Source organism: Siphateles boraxobius, unplaced genomic scaffold (genome assembly GCF_051911475.1).
Source record: "Siphateles boraxobius isolate OS27281-9 unplaced genomic scaffold, OSU_SipBor_1 8, whole genome shotgun sequence".
NCBI lineage: Eukaryota > Metazoa > Chordata > Actinopteri > Cypriniformes > Leuciscidae > Siphateles > Siphateles boraxobius.
This window is the reverse complement of record NW_027509208.1, coordinates 21,753,605-21,771,287: the sequence shown is the minus strand read 5'-3', so window position 1 is coordinate 21,771,287 and position 17,683 is coordinate 21,753,605. Positions and strand designations below refer to the sequence as shown.

At 38.7% G+C, this 17,683-nt stretch overlaps 2 protein-coding genes across 4 annotated transcripts in view; one reads left to right on the top strand and one right to left on the bottom strand.

Moving 5' to 3' along the window:
* LOC143729668 (brain-enriched guanylate kinase-associated protein) overlaps positions 1-11,635 on the top strand; it is a 36,114-nt gene extending 24,479 nt beyond the window's left edge. The window contains exons 2-8 of one of the 3 annotated variants that reach the window (XM_077221012.1): positions 2,658-2,717; positions 2,882-3,085; positions 4,548-4,709; positions 6,450-6,516; positions 7,337-7,444; positions 7,563-7,643; positions 9,087-11,635. In XM_077221012.1, the coding sequence (XP_077077127.1) occupies positions 2,988-3,085; positions 4,548-4,709; positions 6,450-6,516; positions 7,337-7,444; positions 7,563-7,643; positions 9,087-10,472 (1,902 nt within the window). In that variant the 5' untranslated portion in view covers positions 2,658-2,717; positions 2,882-2,987 and the 3' untranslated portion in view covers positions 10,473-11,635. The remainder of the gene's footprint in view (positions 1-2,657; positions 2,718-2,881; positions 3,086-4,547; positions 4,710-6,449; positions 6,517-7,336; positions 7,445-7,562; positions 7,644-9,086) is intronic. The other 2 variants (XM_077221011.1, XM_077221010.1) reach the window with 2 other exon arrangements.
* A 189-nt stretch (positions 11,636-11,824) lies between these two features.
* rdh14b (retinol dehydrogenase 14b) lies at positions 11,825-17,045 on the bottom strand. Its single transcript, XM_077221019.1, has 2 exons — positions 16,617-17,045; positions 11,825-13,267 (listed from the first exon to the last, which is right to left on the bottom strand). Exons 1-2 carry the CDS (start codon positions 17,034-17,036, stop codon positions 12,656-12,658), a joined length of 1,032 nt encoding a protein of 343 aa, XP_077077134.1. The 5' UTR covers positions 17,037-17,045; the 3' UTR covers positions 11,825-12,655.
* Positions 17,046-17,683: the final 638 nt, after the last annotated feature.

Below are 17,683 nucleotides of genomic sequence, written 5' to 3'. Positions count from 1 at the left end.
TGTACGTGAAAAACAAAAGACAAAAAGGAAAAACATTTCCTTTTTTAGTACATCATTGTCGTGTAAACGTACCCCTAGACATGACTATTAAACTAAACAGGACATGATCATAACACAAAAACTATTTTAATTTTAACCCTATGCTAGATTATCTTATTAACTAACATTTGAACATCTAAATAAATCTGTTAACTGCTAGAAGGGTTATTATTAAAATCATAATAAACATTGCTATATGGCAATACTGTACCACAATGGAAAATGGTCAAAAAAGTAGTTTTTCTATAGAATTATGATTTTCTTTTGAAATTGATAGATTTATATTGGAACTCTCTTTGCAAACCAAAAAAGAAGTAGATCCCTGTAATTTAATCCCTATCATTCCCAATGATTTGGCTAACTCATCCTCACTCTCATCACATGGAAGAGCAAACTCTGCACTCTTTCTATTGCCCTATTCGTAAAATGTTGCTGTATTCATTTTCTGAAAAGAAGAAATCAAATTTATACATAAATAAAACTATACTGTAATAAACATTACACATAAATAAATAACTGCAATCATGTTGTTGATGCAAAAAAAAATCCAATGGGGAAATACATTACTACAATTCGTACAGCCTTGCCATACAGCAACATACGTACCTATTTTTCCATAGTGGTACAGCGTTGCCACATGGAAACATTGATATTTTCTCAATTTACAGTAAAACTATGTTAGACAAAGTTGATTTGTGAATAAAAATTTAATCCCCCTTGAGAAGAGATGTTTAGAAATGAGGTTAATAGAGCAATTTCTGGAGCACTTCAACAGGTGTCTTCCGTGTGACTGTGGGAAAGAGAGTTTTGGAGGGACGTGACTTATAAACAGCACATCATTGGCTGCCCTTTTAATTCCCATAGTGCAATATATTGTATTTTTTTCTGAATAACAAGAAAACGAGTAGAAATGAATTGTTGCCATATGGCAACACCGTACCATAAAGGGTTAAGCTAGTTGCCAAGGAAACATTTCTCATTTTCATTTAATTTAAGTTGAAGTAATTAAATAAATAAATCTAAATAAACTAAATCTAAACTATATAGACATAAAAAAAACTAGTAACAATTACAATACTAATGCAGATAATCTAAAAATAAAATCGAATCCAAAGTATTAACAAGAACTCTGATAGTCAGTCAATGATACTAAAATAGCATTGACTATTACAGTAGATACTGCCTGTTAAATTAAACCACTTCATAATGTCTGCAAAAGTCTCGTTGTATCTTCTCACATAATTACACAGAAATTCTCATATATTTCTAAATTAACATTAACCAATGTGATCAAATGCATGAAATAAATATTAATGAATGATACCTAAATTAGATTGTAGTAAATGCTTACTTTTCAAATACATTTAATGTAGTAAAGTGCTCAAAATCACAAAATCCTAATTCCCATTGTGCACCATTTTGCCCCACCACTTTTGGAGTATGATGCAACATTTGGTGTCCGCCAATTAAAATCATACCACAATGCAGTACATTTCACATATTCTGTTGTGTAAGTCCTTTTAGTTAAAACTGAATTTAATTATTTACTTATTGTAATTGTTAAAACGTGTTATATTTTGCTGTGTTTGACATTTTGCATGTCTCCCTATTACAGAAAAACGGATTCTTCTTTTAAATTGTGACAACAAAGAATGAATTATTAATGATTTGGACCCTTTCTATTAAATGGTGGAATAATCTCATTAAATGTTCTCAAAATTTGCAGATATAGTAACTGCATTCACACAAGCTCAAACATTCAGCCATGTTAAAAGTTATTGTAAGAAACATCATCAAACAATTATTTTCTCCAATATTCCATATAAGTTTTGGTCCCCAAAGTAAATAGCATCTAATAAATCATAGTTAAATTTAGGCAAACCCTGTTAACTATGACTATGTTTCCTTCCACATATTTTTGCTTGCATTTTGGTATATTACATTAAAAAAAACGCTTGATGGAAAATTTCTAAAAATGCGGATCAATTGAGGCGGATCATTTCTTGTCCGTTAAGAAAACACGCTCATAAATGTCCAACAAATTCCAATTAATTACAGATATTTTTTGTGCCAAATTCCCAGGAGGTGACTATTTTGTTTTACTGAACACATGGGATGGAAACGGTGCTTTATTCACAAATGTTTTATGTTCTAATTTTGCGCATAAGTTATATCCGCAACTTTGGATGGAAACATAGCTATTGTATACCTGGTTTGTTTTTCATTATATGTGTGTGTTTATCATATATTTATTTAATTTCCAATGCAATGTTTATAAGAAAAACACATTAATCAGGGTATTAAACTGTAGCCTATTCAGGCATGTTTTGTTCATTTTGGGAATGGTAACCCAAACTTTGTTAAAAGGTATGCCAAAATTTCTCATATAAGTCCTTTTCTGAAATTTCAAGCACCTCCTTTCAAGCTTTTGGAGAGTTTCAGGCCTTGTTTCGAACCCTATTAGTGGAAAGTGTGGTATAAATATTCCCCAAGCTGCAGGGCTCTATAGATGAACTAGACGGATCTATGTTCACAGAAGGTTGTGCATGTGAATGTACTTTTGATGAAGTTGCAAGCTGTCTCATCGCGTTCCTACATTAATTCATCTCGTTGCTCAGGAACGCACCTGTGACCCCCAGTCACAAGAAACATCAGCGCAGTGGCATCGGCCCAAAGAGGTTAATTACGCCTGTCGCTGCACACTCATTCTCGGCGCGACAGTTTCTCGCATGAAGCTTCAAGATGAACCGCAAGTTTGATGACACTTTCTTAATTGCTGTGGCTATTATTTTGTAATATGATTGCAAGCGCCACCCCGGCACTCTCTTTGCTCTGTTGGCAGGATCTCCAGCGGTCTGTCAGGACTGCATGGGAAAGCTAACCTCAGACTCGAGCAGGAATAAGCCGAATCCCTGATAGGAAGCGGATAATTTATACACAGAACCCTCATGAGAGGTTGCCTACTGCGAAAAACCATGAAAAAGATATATATTGGGAAAACGGCCCTTAAAACCCCTCGAAATGGTTGTAAACATCAGAAAAAGAGGTAAGATGCTCTCTCAACCCCGTCGTCCGCCCACCACAGTCATCCCATCAGCCATGTGCATCCGTCGAGTGCCGATCTCACAGTGCTGTGACAGATTGGTTCCACCCTCACCATCATGAGTGCTGTTGCTACAAGTGTTGGGCAATGAATGTGCTATTGTACACACTACATACAGTGCGATAATCATGCTCTCCAATCCACTTGTGACTATGGAAGTGTTATTGGTTTGCTAAATAGGGCTGTTTAAAGGAATTAGTAAACCAATGCACGAACCAACACTTGTCCATATATAGTGGGTAACAAGTGGAACAAATCATGCAGTGTCCACTGTAGATCTACTTACCTCCATCTTGTCTCCTTCATATGACAAATTCATATGAAGTAGAGTTCGGGCTAGTTTTCACACTCTATGTCAGTAACTGTAAGGTTTTGAGTAAAAAATACAATGGTGTGTATTGTATTTAGAAAAGGGTAGGTTAGGGCTAGTTGTCACATGTTTTTTTTTAATCCCCCTGAAAAAAATATACACTGCCGTTAATCTGTCTTTCAGTTATTTTGAGATCCTGTAATAATTTGGACACTTTTAATATCTTTTCTAAATTTATTTTATATCTGTCTTTTGTACCTCCACATGTTAATCATAAGCTGTCTGGCAGATTCACTGTATGATAATGAAAGCTGATTGTGCAATTTGCATTCCCATTCTGATTGGTTTATTTTCAGTGGTTAATTCTCACCTACCACAAAGAAAGTTTCAAATAAAATACATATTTATACATTAAATGAGACATGTGTTCCGCTGTGCTTGTGGCCTGCTGAGAATAAGTGTATGTGGTCTTGCATGTGTGCTGCTCGCTTCCAAATACATGTGTGTATCGATTGTCAGTCCATTTATCTCTCAGACGTGTTACATTCTCACTGCTTCAGACACGTGTTGTCTGACAGCCTGATCAAGCTTGGTTTGTGGCACGCCAGAGAAGTCATTACCGTTCACCACACATCTGTCCATCAATACAAACCCATTAAGAGCTGTCAGTGGTTTTCTTACGTATCGTAAAAAGCTGTGTTTGGCTCCATCCATCTCTCTCACCCCATCCGTTTGTGTGTTTGATCTATAAATAGATGTACATGGCATTGGTCATGTGACTAAGGATCAATGTGGGTAATGGGGAAAAAAAGGTTGTACGGGATTAAAAAGGTCATCAAACCACTCCTGACACAAGTGTTAAACTAAATGCGATTATTGGGTTATATGACAGTTATTGATCACGTCAGTGACAATGAAGCGAAATACATTCGTAAATCTGGCCCAATCTGAGGTTTTGCTTCATACAAAACAGCTTTTTTGTTTTTTTACATTCCCATTATTGATCCTGAATCTCTTCCTGGTCCATGTAGAAAGGATTCAGGGAGTATTTTAGTCTGATTTTGTGAATGTAATCACATGCGCACCTCTATGTAGCTCTCTGCAGGAACAGAAGGAAGACCTGCGGAAGCGTCTCTCTTACACCACTCATAAGCTGGAGCTTTTAGAGCGTGAGTTTGACTCCACGAGGCAGTACCTGGAGACAGAGCTGCGCAGAGCCCAGGAGGAGCTCGACAAGTTCACCGACAAATTACGCCGGTAAGGAAAGTGTACACAATAGCATCTGGCTTTAGAACAGTGGGACTGTTACCATCCACATATGGTAACTAACTGAACATTTTTTTTTTTAAACAATGGACTTGAACCTTGAAATTGTCTTCATCCCAACTAGCCTACTTTGTACTTCATTGGTGATGGAAAAGAACATACTTTTTAGTGTGTAGCAAAAGAACATGGCAGTATGTTAGCATTTATTTAAATTCATCACTATACAAATGACTCAACTTTAAGGTTAATACTGTGGTGTGAACAGATTTCGTCTTTTATTACAAGTTTCTCTCACAGAATGGTTTTATATTAGTCAGAACACTGTGTCTGAATATGCTATAATAGATAAAAGACGTATGTAAAATGAATAGTATATTAATTCATAGTATTCATAAAACATATAAAACAGTAACATAACTGTTGGTAACATGATAAAGCCTACATCACAGATGTAGTATGTCCGGATTTAATTAACATTACACACATTCATACAATATAGAACATAATTTTTAATGGTCATCATGAAGTTTATTCCTATAATATATGATTTTCAGATGCAACATATTTAAAAATCATTGTTTGTTTGTTTATTAATATAAGAAGTCACCAAAAAAATGAAAACTGCTGAAAAGAATTTTGGGGTCATATTCTGTAGACAAAAATCAAAATGGAACTTTTTGGAGGTTGAAAGTATTCTTGTAAATACAGGATGCCGGTGTAACAATGTCATACAGTGAAATCATAATCAGGTGCGCATCTGAATGTCTAAAAACAAAATTAAGGTTATGGATTGCCCTATAGTCAAAGCCCTAACTTTAATCCAATAGAGAATACTTTTCACAGGGGACTTTATTACAAAGGTGCATTCAGTAATTTTTTTCTCATTAAAAACAGTTTTACCCCTAAAGAAATAAACTCTAAAAAAAAAAAAAAATCAGTAACTTAAAATTCATAAAAGCTGTTTTATTTTACACGGTGCAGATCAACTCATTGGGACCGCCATGTTGAGATCACATGACCTGTCAAATACTACCTACACTAACACAAATAAGCAGTCATGGCTGACTGCGAACTGCACATTTGGTTCATTACATGCAATGTAACCAGTAAACCTAAATATTCTCTTACACTCAATTTCTGAAATAGTTGAGAATCTCATGTATCTCCAAATAGTGAATAACAGAAAATATCACTGACTTCTTCAGACCATGTACTTTTAAAAATTGCATTTGGCAGCGGTTTGTGGACAATATTATTCAAAAAAGAAACTTGCACAGATGCACACTTCGAAAATCCACTGGAAAACTATATCATCCAGACACCTTTGCCTTAATATTTTAAACATACTATGATTTGGGATGCACTATTTCTTACCTAGGGTACTATTTTGGATGAATAGTAAGTGAATTGGGAGACAGAAATTGTTTTACTTAGGCATGTGCTGGCCAGTGCCAAGTGTGTAGGAGTCAGTTGTACAGTTATGGCTTGGCAATGTGTTGGGCTCCTCGGTCCATTGTAAAATAAATGTTGTGAATTGATATTGCAAGAGATACCATAACATAATGCGGAAGATGAACAGGTGCGCTGGTGAGAGTTTTGGCAACAGACTTAAAAATAAAAACAAAAAACTTTGGATTATGTAACAGATGTGTCTAAGGAAATAAGGAAGGCGTAAGACCTTCTTGCATGCAGGATTTGAAGAAAGACGTTTTGTTCATGTGTTTCCCACAGAATACAGAGCAGTTACTCGGCACTGCAGAGGATCAATCAGGACTTAGAGGATAAAATACACCGAAATGTGAGTGCACACATTGTTCACACTCTAAAAAAAGCATAAATTATTCAAGAGGCGTCTTTTTGGCACAGCTTTTTGTTTTAATGTGAGAATGTTTGTGTCCGCATTTGTGTTTACAAGTACTCATCCCCCTCTTTAAGTGTTTTCCTGTTTAAATGGGTTTTTGGATGAAAGTGTTTACATCGCTGTCCGCACTTTTGTCGATACGTGTACGTGTTTTGTGGTGCGACATATTAGTGAATGTGTTAAATGTACAATAGCGCTGAATGCACTAAGAGTCTATTTGAATATCAATACACTGCCACTGGTGCGCCTGACATTAATTACAGTCCATTACAACAACCTGTCCGCCTTCACATGACAGTGTGAAAGTGAGTCTATTATGCTCGCTGAATCTGCATCACAGCCTGTTTGTTAATTTGAAGTTCGAAACAATTAAATTATAATTAGCCTGCCTGCCACAGTACATCCTATGACCAGTACATGTCTGTATTAGGATCCACCTCTCAGGGTTTACTCCGAGTTTGTAGTAGTAAACAGCAAAAGCAACATATTGCGTCAATGATGACCCTGAAGGTTATGGGTCCAGGTATGAAAGGAAAATTATGTGAAAATCATCTGATATATCAGCCTTCTATTGATTTTCCTTAAAAGTACGCCGATTAATTCCCATCTGCTGCAGGGTGACTTAACACGTGCAATGACTTCTTACTGTGTGAACTTGTCAATATTCCTACTGGTGGTCCACTAGGGCCTATATCATTGCAAATGCATATCATAGTTTTTTGTTGTTTTTTTCTGAAAATTTGCTCCTTTCATCCAGTCACAGCACCACGATGATGAGAAACGGGCTCTCAGCCGAGAAATCATCGTCCTGAACAATCATCTCATGGAAGCTAAGATGACCATTGAGAAACTGAGAGAGGATAATGTAAGAGAAATAATAACAATCTGATTTCTTTTACTCACGGAGGCTTAATGGAAGCCTTTTGGAGGACTGTGTATTTGCTTTGGATTATCTAATGTTCCTTTTTTACCACTCTCAATAGGACTTATACAGGAAGGACTGTAACCTAGCTGCACAGCTCTTGCAGTGCAATAAGTCACACTACAGAGCCCAGTTATCTGAGGTAAGTCAGCATGCATGCAATTTTAACAAAGAACAGCAGTTCTGAAACTACCTATACGTGAAATGGTTTAGGTGGCAAAGCATGCATGTGCTACAGTAAAAATGGAATAGATTCTGGAATATAATCGAGTGTGTCTATAACAATGACAATAGCACACAGTCTGTCAAAGTGCTGGATAATGGTTATTTATAGCACAACCTCTGGTCTCTTTATAGAGCCTATTTGCACATCCTCCACACAATACCTTTTCCAAAAGATATTTCATCTAAATAAACCCAACCATCCCCTTTAGTGCCATATTGTTTAACCACTAACTCTGTTACCTAAATGTTTCTTGACTGATATGAATGTAGCAAATCAAGAAGCGGGATTCTTTTTATTTAGTGGTATATACTAGTATTTCGGTCAACTATAGTAAATAACGTCCTTGTTTAAAGAAATATTGAGGTTCTATCCCAATTAAGAATGAGTGACTATTTTGGAAGGGCAAACATGGGATGAAGTTTAAATAATAATAGTGAGTGCCAATAAACTTGGCATTTTATTCATAGAATCTGCTCCATGCCTCATGCCAGTCCCACGATGTCTAGAACAGAGACTTATGTTGGCATGCTGCCTGCTTTAAAAACCTGTTCATCCTTGGCAGATGTACCTGAATGAAAACATCAATGTGTCTGTAACAGCGTGTTCAGGGAATTCAGCCTTGAATATTGTTTTATATGAGAATGTCAAAGAATTGGCACTAAGCATTCGTTAAAATAGTCAGTTGGACATAGCTGAAGGTGTCACATGGTTATGAGAGTTTCTGTATAACCCCAGAGAAATTTCTTCAAAAGCTCCCCAAAAGTCTTAAAAGCAAGAATACTCAGAAGGTCAATAGATGTCACATAACTTTGTTGAACCAAGACCAACCCCATTGGTTAAAAAAGGACTAAAATTTTTGCTTTGTCTTGGCTCCTCTTATCATGCTTATATAATTAGCCATGTTCTGTTAGCTAATTAGCTGCAATTTACTTTCTTCTTGTTGCTATGGTGAAAGAACTGAGGTAAGAAAAAAAAGAAAAAGAGTTGTGATATTGGATTGATGCCTAGTAGTCTGTGTGTAGTGTCAGTGGCAATGAAATCTGTGGTTCTTCCCTCTGGCCAATTTTTGCTAAATGAAAAACTAAAACCACGTATGTAGACCATTAGTACAGGTTTGAAGTCTTAATATCTTTGGCCTTCTGCTTTGCAAATGTACTTCCATTTCCAGTTCCATTCACCAATCTTTTATGTCTCTTACAGCCTCTTAAGGATATTGACCTGATCTGAGCTATTATTTCCCTTTTATCCCTGCCTGATAGGTTTCCATAACAGCCTGCCGTTTTCTCTTTGTGTGCGAATCTCTCAACTCTTGTTGTTCATTGGGTACATCTAATGGAAATTTGTTTCACTCTCTCTCAGTTGCCTGCAGAGTTTCAGGAGCGTGTGAGCTTGCACATGGAGGGTTCTTCCCTCTGCCACTCCCCATATGCCGACACAGTCCCTGCCTCTGTCATTGCTAAAGTTCTGGAGAAGCCAGATGAGGTCTGCAGCAGTCAAGCCTCTCGCTCACCTAGCCCACAACCCCAGGAACGCCAGGGATTCCTCGTGGGCACCAGCCTTGTGGGTAGCACTGAGCGCCTCGGCCTCAGAGCTACTTACAAGTCAGATCTGTACAGCAGTGACACAGCACTTTATTGCCCTGACGAACGGAGACGAGAGCGCAGACCCAGCATGGACCTCCATGGACAGCGGAAGGTTTATGAACCCCAGAACTCCACTGATAGCAACCCAGAAGAGGGATCCATGGCACTGCAGCCTGGCTTCTCGCAGGACCACTTCAGGAAGTTTACAACATCTCTGGGAGGCGGCTCCAGCTCTTACTCCAGCTTTAGTGCAGGAGGGTCAGAGGACAAGGGTCAGGATCCTCCGAGCAGTGCTGCATCTTCTCCTCGCCACCCTGCCCTTTACATGGAATGGAGGGATGGGGCTGAATATGAGCACAAAAGCGACTCTTCCTGGGAGAGGGAGAGTCCAAGCGCCTTCACAAAGGCCCATGCTTTTCAACCACCTGAGGCAAGCCACCATCAGAATGGTAGCTCACCCATCTACAGCAGAACAATGTCCTCCTGTTACAGTGAACCTTACGAGCCCCTGCCAACTTCCACCTCACCCAGCATCACCTATGGTGACAGTCGCCGTGGAAGTGCTTTTGCCCCTGAGGAAGAAGAGCTGATTGGTCGGTGGAGGCAACTGAGTGTGGAGGATCTGAGTGCCCACTCATACCGCAGTCCCGGGCGGGCCTCACCTTACAGCTTCTCTGAGCAGCACTTCTCTGTCCGGCCTGCAAAAATTCGCCTTGGTCCTCTCTACAGTAGCTTCCAGGAGGGAACTGATGTATACCACCATCATGCTGGGGTACTAGACGCCTTCTCCAGTCCCAGCCCTGATTGCAGCCCAGGCCTACGGCAGCAGCAAAGCCAGCCTCACCTGTACCACTCCAAGGAGGATAGCCAAGAGTCAGAGCAAAGCCTCTACAGCCCAAAGGACGGTGTGGTGGCAGCTGGGGGACAAGCAACAGAGTACGTTGATGTAAGCCCCAACAGTTCAAATGAGTCACTGGACCATGGATCTCTGGAAATGGCTGCAGAGCTGCAGCATTATCAACCCGAGAGGCACAGCGTGTCCCCTCAGGGAACCACCCCACCACCTCCTCCACAACAACCGTACCAAAAATTTGGCACACTAGGGCTGTCACGCAAGGACAGTCTCACCAAGGCACAGCTCTATGGTACTCTACTAAACTAAGAGTAGGGTTTCCTGGTTAATCCTCTTTTACAGCTCTGTGGGACTTTACTAAACTAAGAGCAGGGTTTCCTGGTTACCTGCTTTTGTCAGTAGGATTTGAATGTTAAGCTACAGTTTGAGCCAAACACATGATGGGATTTTCTGTTGAACATTTTCAGTCCATCTGCTCTCTTATCTTTTTTCTCTCTATTTCTGTATCTGTTACAGTGTTTTCTAAACATCAAACATAACCGGCTCATGTTTCTACAGTTGATATGAAGCTCTAACACTCAGCACTATTTGTATAGCCTATTTTGAAAGTTTATTAATGGTTCTGTGTGGTTTGTGAGAAAGTATTTTAAGTGCATTATGGATTTTTGGAAACTTGTCTTCAGAGAGAGGTTATCTTTGTTTTACCAAAAGCCTTCTGGGCTCAAAAAGGGTTTGTGAATGGATAGCACATGCTTTGTAAAAAGAAATGCTAATTTTGACAAGAAATTCGATCTTTTATTATATAATTTATGAATAGCTGTATTTATTAAGTATGCTATATCTATAATTGTTTAAGAAATGTAACACTATGGAGAGATTGAACAATCTACATAATTGTAAATTATTTTTATTGCTATAAATAAGGCAATCGGCACAATTATACACGTTGCAAACAATTAAAAATGCCTCAAACGAGTTAAGTCATAAAAACAATTTGAGAATTAACTGACGGATATTGACAAATCGTTTCAGATTTGTGAACAACACTTTGTAAAAATCGTTTTGAGAATAACTCAGCATGGAATCATAATACCCCTAAGTCAGCCCGTCAAGATTCATTCTCAACCAAAGTGATACCTCTAATCTATTTCTATCCCAAATAGATCTGATACTACTCAAATCAATTGCTTCATCAAGTGAGTACAATATCTTGAAAGCACTGGGCATTTTTTTTAACTCCTGATGTGTTTTGTTGGGCAATGGAATTTCTGAGGTGATAGTTCTTTTTGATGTTTTTTCTCCTTTCTTCCTCAGTGCTGTAAGCCCCCTCCCTCAGGCCCTCTCTACCTCACGATTCAATCCCTCTCTTCTTTCTAAATCAGCTGGGATCCTGTGTCAGTTGACACAATGATGCATGACTCTGTTTCTTCTGTTTTGCTTTCTATATCTAATAAAGCACAATAGTTGCACCATGTCTGCCTCTTTAACTCCCTTTTGTTTCCTGCTCTGCTCCTGTCGGAGAGTGAGGCTGCTGCTGAGGTGTATTGGGGAGAATTTATAACTTAGAGTTCTGTTTCATACATGAAATGTTTCCTTGTACAGTGTGAATGACAGCATACAAAGGAAGGACCTTGGTCCTCCTCCACAAACTACCAACTACCTTTGCAACATTCAATTTATTCAGTCTTTACAGTATAACAGAAGCACTGCATTTACACTTAAAACATTCATATTAGTGTGTATGATTAAAGACTGTAGCCAGTAAACTCCCTACAGCTCCACAGTGAATGAATTTGATCTAATAATGGCTATTGCACAGCAGTAAATAGCGGAGGCAATGACGTTTAAACAGCCATTACTCTGGTTCACTTTTTTATTTGAGTAGTGACACCACTCTACAGTATCTCCAGAGCCATAGCCTACGCATTTTCTTTTTTATTCCGTTTGGACACTGGGATGTCACAAACACTTTCAAATATATCTTGAAATAAGTCACAGGGTGGGAGTTGCCAGGTATACTATACAGCATTATGAAAAGATAATATTCAGAGAGGCTAAAGTGTCGCTATTTCACTTCATAAATGAACAAGTCTGTAAAATTAATTGCAGAAAAACATTCAAAAATGTATATTATCTATGTTGAGAGATAAGCAATAAGTGTTCATGTTATTCTGTATTCATCTTAGCTCTGAGCCATATGTTTCTTGGGCACGTTGCTCCTGTCATTTGTATTCAAGGGATATGTTGGACTCGATACTTTCAGGCTCTCATTCACAGAGAAGAGTGAGTCACAAGCTGGAGGCCATCTCTGAAAACACTGCAGCAAAGATATGGGGAACAGATGGACATTTTAATTTCCTGTCTCTTATCCAGTAAGTCCCTCAGGTACTTGGCCACCCCCCCCCCCCCCCCAAAAAAAATCCATTGCTCTAATGTTCGAGTTTTGAAATTGCCACATTTATGAAAGGCAGTTCTGCTTTTTCCCTTCACCTTCAACAGCCCACCATCCTTTCACTCAGGTCCCACAGCCGCTTGGCTGTATGGTCATCGGTGGCTTTGGAAAGCAATTGTTCTTCTTTGCAATTAGCAAAGCATTTTCCAGACACACCCTCAACTTCAGGCGAGCATGCCAGGTATAGTGGGGTCTGAGCACCCTCCAGTGGGCTTTTGAAGAACAACCAAGAGACCAGGAAGAAAAGAGGCTTAATCAGCAGGGGTATGTTGACGTGTCGGCCCAATCTGGTCCTTACGATACCCGGAGTGAGGGCATTTACAGTGACCCCAGTACCATCCAGCCTGCTGGCCAGCTCACGAGTGAAAAGTAGGTTGGCAAGCTTGCTCTGGCTGTAGCAAAAAGCCTTGTTGTAATTATCTTCACTGTTCAAGTCCTCGAAGTTGATGCTGCCATACTTGTAGAGTTTGGAGGAAACCACAACGATACGGCTGGGAGCAGACTGCTTCAGGAGGTCAAGCAGGAGATGTGTCAGAAGGAAGTGACCTAGGTGGTTCACTCCCAGCTGCATTTCATAACCCTCTTCTGTCCTACTGTAGGGACACTGGTAGAGACCGGCATTGTTGACAAGAACATCAATCCTTGGCTCCTCCTAATATTGTAACACAATCAGGTTTAGAAATTTTTGTTCATACACATCCAATCACACTTTATTAATATTGCACCTACTGTTTACATTTAATACAGAAAATAAACATATGAAAAATGATTAATACATATAGCTGTTTACCTTGGTTGAAATTTAAAAATACTGACGGATTGTGATACCCTTAAGTTCTCTGGCAGACTGTTTCTGAGGCAAGAATCAAGGATGGTGAAAACAATAACCTCAAGGAGGCTGCCTGAGGACTACAGGGATCAACTTGGGACGGTGGCACAGGCCCTGTTTACACCTGGTATCAAAATGCGTTTTGGATGATCAGATCTCAAGTAGACGAGACTCGAGAGACATACCCATTTACACCTGGTGTTTTAATATGTCTCTTTTGTCCACTTTCAACCACTTCTGTCCTGATTTCTTGGAGGGGAGGGTCTATGGGCGGATAAATGTATGAACCTTTTTCAGATCTTTCGATCTAATGGACAAAATAAGCTAGGGCAATTTACATATGAACAACTGGAGAAAACAGAAAAAACATACAGAGAGCAGTAGCTTTAGTTTCTGCTTTGACAGCCGCTAAGATGATGCCAAATGTTGTGAATGCGTGTTCATGCATTAGGTCAGTAGGCGGAGAGTAGGTGGACTTTTGCAGAGGTTTGAACACATTTGATCACATGAGCGTCTAGTACACTACAGAAGCAATCTGAAAGCAATGCGTTTTTTAGCTCCGCCCACCAATTCACATATGTCATGTCAATTCACAGGATCTAGCAATAAAACGATGGAGATGCCTATGAGGATTACAAGACATTTTGAAGTGCCTTCCTTGAAGTGCCTTTTTATATGCAAAGCTGCTCCAATCATATCAGTGGGCATTTACTTCCAAGTCTTGAATGCAGCATGCCTATCAAAGAGGAGGTCAAAAACAGGATAAAAAATAGCCTATAACTTCTAAATTAGGATGTTTTTTATGTCAAATTATAAGTGGACCTCAGAGAACATTTTAAAGAAACAAAAAAAAAAATTCATGAGCCCTTTAATAAACCTACATACACAGGACATCCGGGCTAGTTATTACATTAACTGTATCCTATATGTCATCTAATGGCTCGTTTCCACTGAGCAGTACGGTACGGTACAGTACGGTTCGGGTCGGGACAGCAAACCATGATCCAGCTAGCGTTTCCACCGCCAACAGTACCCTACTTGATAGGCGTGGTGTTTGCCGGAAAGAAGCGATCAACGTCATTTTCGCGCGAAGAAGAAAGCGACAAAGTAAACACCAATGGATGGCATACAGCAAATCTTGTCCTTGCTTCTCGGCATGTTTGTCACAAGAAGACAAGCGCCGACATTAGGCATTTCTCAATACCAAGTACGCAAAGTTCTCAGCAGAAGGACTCCCGAGGACGCGAGTCCAGTAATTCTCCAAATGGAACAGCGCGTTCTTGAAAGCGTCACTCAGCTCGCTCTGCATGTACATTTTAGGCAACAATAAAACGAAATATGTTATAAAACTCCACTCTGCCTCTTTTCGTTTTCATTTAAATAAATTTTAAACATTATAGGCACACAAATGTGGTTCAGGCAATGTATATACCTGATTATATACATGTTTAACGTTAGCCTATTTATAACAAAACGAAATATAAAACACAACCCTGCATCTTTTCGTTTAAATTTAAAAATATATTAAACATATTGCAGGCAATATGTGCATTTGTACAAATGTTGCAATAAACAACATTACAGTGATAATCTTGTAATAAAAAATGACAAAACTCAACCCTATCTCTTTTTGTTAAATTTCAGTTCTATCAATAATAGCCATTATAAAAGTATAAGTAAAACGTAACGTTACAAGAAGCTAGATACAATAAGAAATAAAGCAAACAATTCATTCAAATATACAAATTCAGCGCTAGTCTAACGTTAACTTTACAACGGAAAAGTTATAGCCTAAATATATGAAACTTCTCTTAGCCCTCAGCTAAAACGATTGGCCAGGGAACGAATTATCGATTCACGAGACAAAGATCGCCTGTTAGATATACACAAGATGAATTACCACTACAGAGTCAGCGGCAAACGTCAGAACGACTAGCCGAGGAAAGGCTGTTCCAGGTGGGGAACATGAGCGCCGAGCGCCCGGTGATCGCCTGGAATGGATCAAATTATCATAAATCATTATAAATAAACCGCAGATTTGAGCTTTAAACAACTACATTCCCGCCTCAAAAACTCTTAAAACTACATTTCGTGTAAGAATAACCGTAGTATTATATTCCAACTGTATATTAAAAAATGGCACTTCTTATGTTGCCATTCCCCTTGTAGCTCACGCAAGTGACGATACTCTGTCAACCAATCAACGTTCTGCAGTGAGTCTAGCTTCACCTTTTAGTACCGTACCAGTGTGTTAGGTACCCCAACGTAAGGGTACCCAAAAAGTGGTACGGTACAGTTCGGCTTTTTGGTACCATTCACAACTTTTGACAGTGGAAACGCAAATAATTGCATACCGTACCGAACTGTACCGTACCGTACCGCTCAGTGGAAATGAGCCATGAGGTTTTTAGTCAAAGTAAAACCATGCTGACATGCAAAAATATCAAATAGGTCACATATGTTTTATGTCGTAATTTTATGTAATTCATTAATTAGGCCTACAATTTCTGTTGGCCAAAACAATGGTTTGACAATGTTATGCCTTTTTGTTATTGTTAAATTTCACTGAAAACTATTAAACTTTAAATAGTGTAAACTTAAGCCCATTTCATGTGACTTCATTCTCAATTAGGGTAAGCCTTCATAAAGTGTCAATAAAATGTAGAAATATTATTAGAAATATAATATTTTTTTCATAGCTAATTATGGTGGACATTTTCAACTAACCAAGGTGCCATTTATGAACACAACATTTATCAAGTTAACAGGATACCACAGTTACTACGTTGCTGATATTTTATCATAATAATATGTGATAATAATAATATGCATTCCCTTTAATATGTCCTTGTAAGAAGAAATGATAGTGGTCGATAATACCAGTTTAATTGTGCTAATAATTGTAGTAATAATTGTAGTTATCTTATTTCATATCATGTTTCAGGACACTGGATAGCTCATTTCAACGCACATGCTCACTGCTTGACATTTACTTACACAACATGTAAACATTAGCACTCTGATATATTAATTAAGCCATTTTCTCAATATATTTAACACGGTTTGTGCTATTTCTGCGTTAATTAATACTTCATGGTGCAGTAGCCTATATTTAATGTCAATGAAACACAGTTTTAGGAACTGAAAGAGAAGGCGAAAAATGTAAACAAACCCTGATAACGTCCTCGCAGAAGCTGCGCACGGAATGGAGCGACGCGAGGTCCAAGTGTTTGATCACGATCTCTCCCTGATTCGGACCGGCCTGATTCTTGATGTCCTGGGCCGCCTCCTCAGCCCTCTGCCTGTCTCGACAGGCCATGATCACACGGGCCTGCAGCTTCAGCAGCTCCGCTGCCGTTGCCTTGCCGATGCCGCAGTTAGCCCCGGTCACTATCACAGTCTTTCCGCGCATCAGAGCCGATGGGTAAGTCAGTAATGTCAGCGCTTTCCGCCTGAAGAATATTCTCCGGGCAATGAAGAGAACCCCACCGCCGAGAACAGCTGCTAAAACGACCGCTGCCGACATCAGTGCAGTGCAGGAATACAGAAGTGTTGAATGACAGCGTGTATGAGTGAGAGCCGCTGACCACATTACCCAGAATGCACTGCTTTGTTATGGTTGAAAATATCAAAATATGTCCTATTTGTTTTTAGGTTGACAGTTTTAGCCTAGGAATTTATTACACGGCATACAGCATGCGTATACCTACATTTATAATCTTTTAAATTTAAAATATAATATAATCAGTAATTTTATATTTTATATATATATTTTTTTAAAGTTCGTGTTTGCAGTGGTAAAAATCCATCTACCCAATATGTAGGGTCGCGGGGATTGATGGAAAAATATTCAAGTGAAATTTGACAACATTCAACATAGCCTACTTTTTTTAGACCTGATCGACAAGCCCAAGTAAATTTTGGTTACGAATGTAGTGTGATTAAATGTTTTTGAGGTATTTATAGCACTCATTAATGGTTTGTTTTAGCCTTCAATATGACTTGTGGAAGATCCTTGTAGGCTATTTTCTGTGCAAACATGGATATTAATTATTATATGTTATATAGGGCCTACCTATAACAACATATTTATTATAACAACATCTTTTCCCATCCATCTAACTTGCCACAAAATGTGTAATTTCTACCCAATTTTAAGAGTTGTTTTTCATTTTATTTTTTGAGTTTTCAGTTTTAAAATAGTCTTTCTTTCTTTCTTTCTTTCTTTCTTTCTTTCTT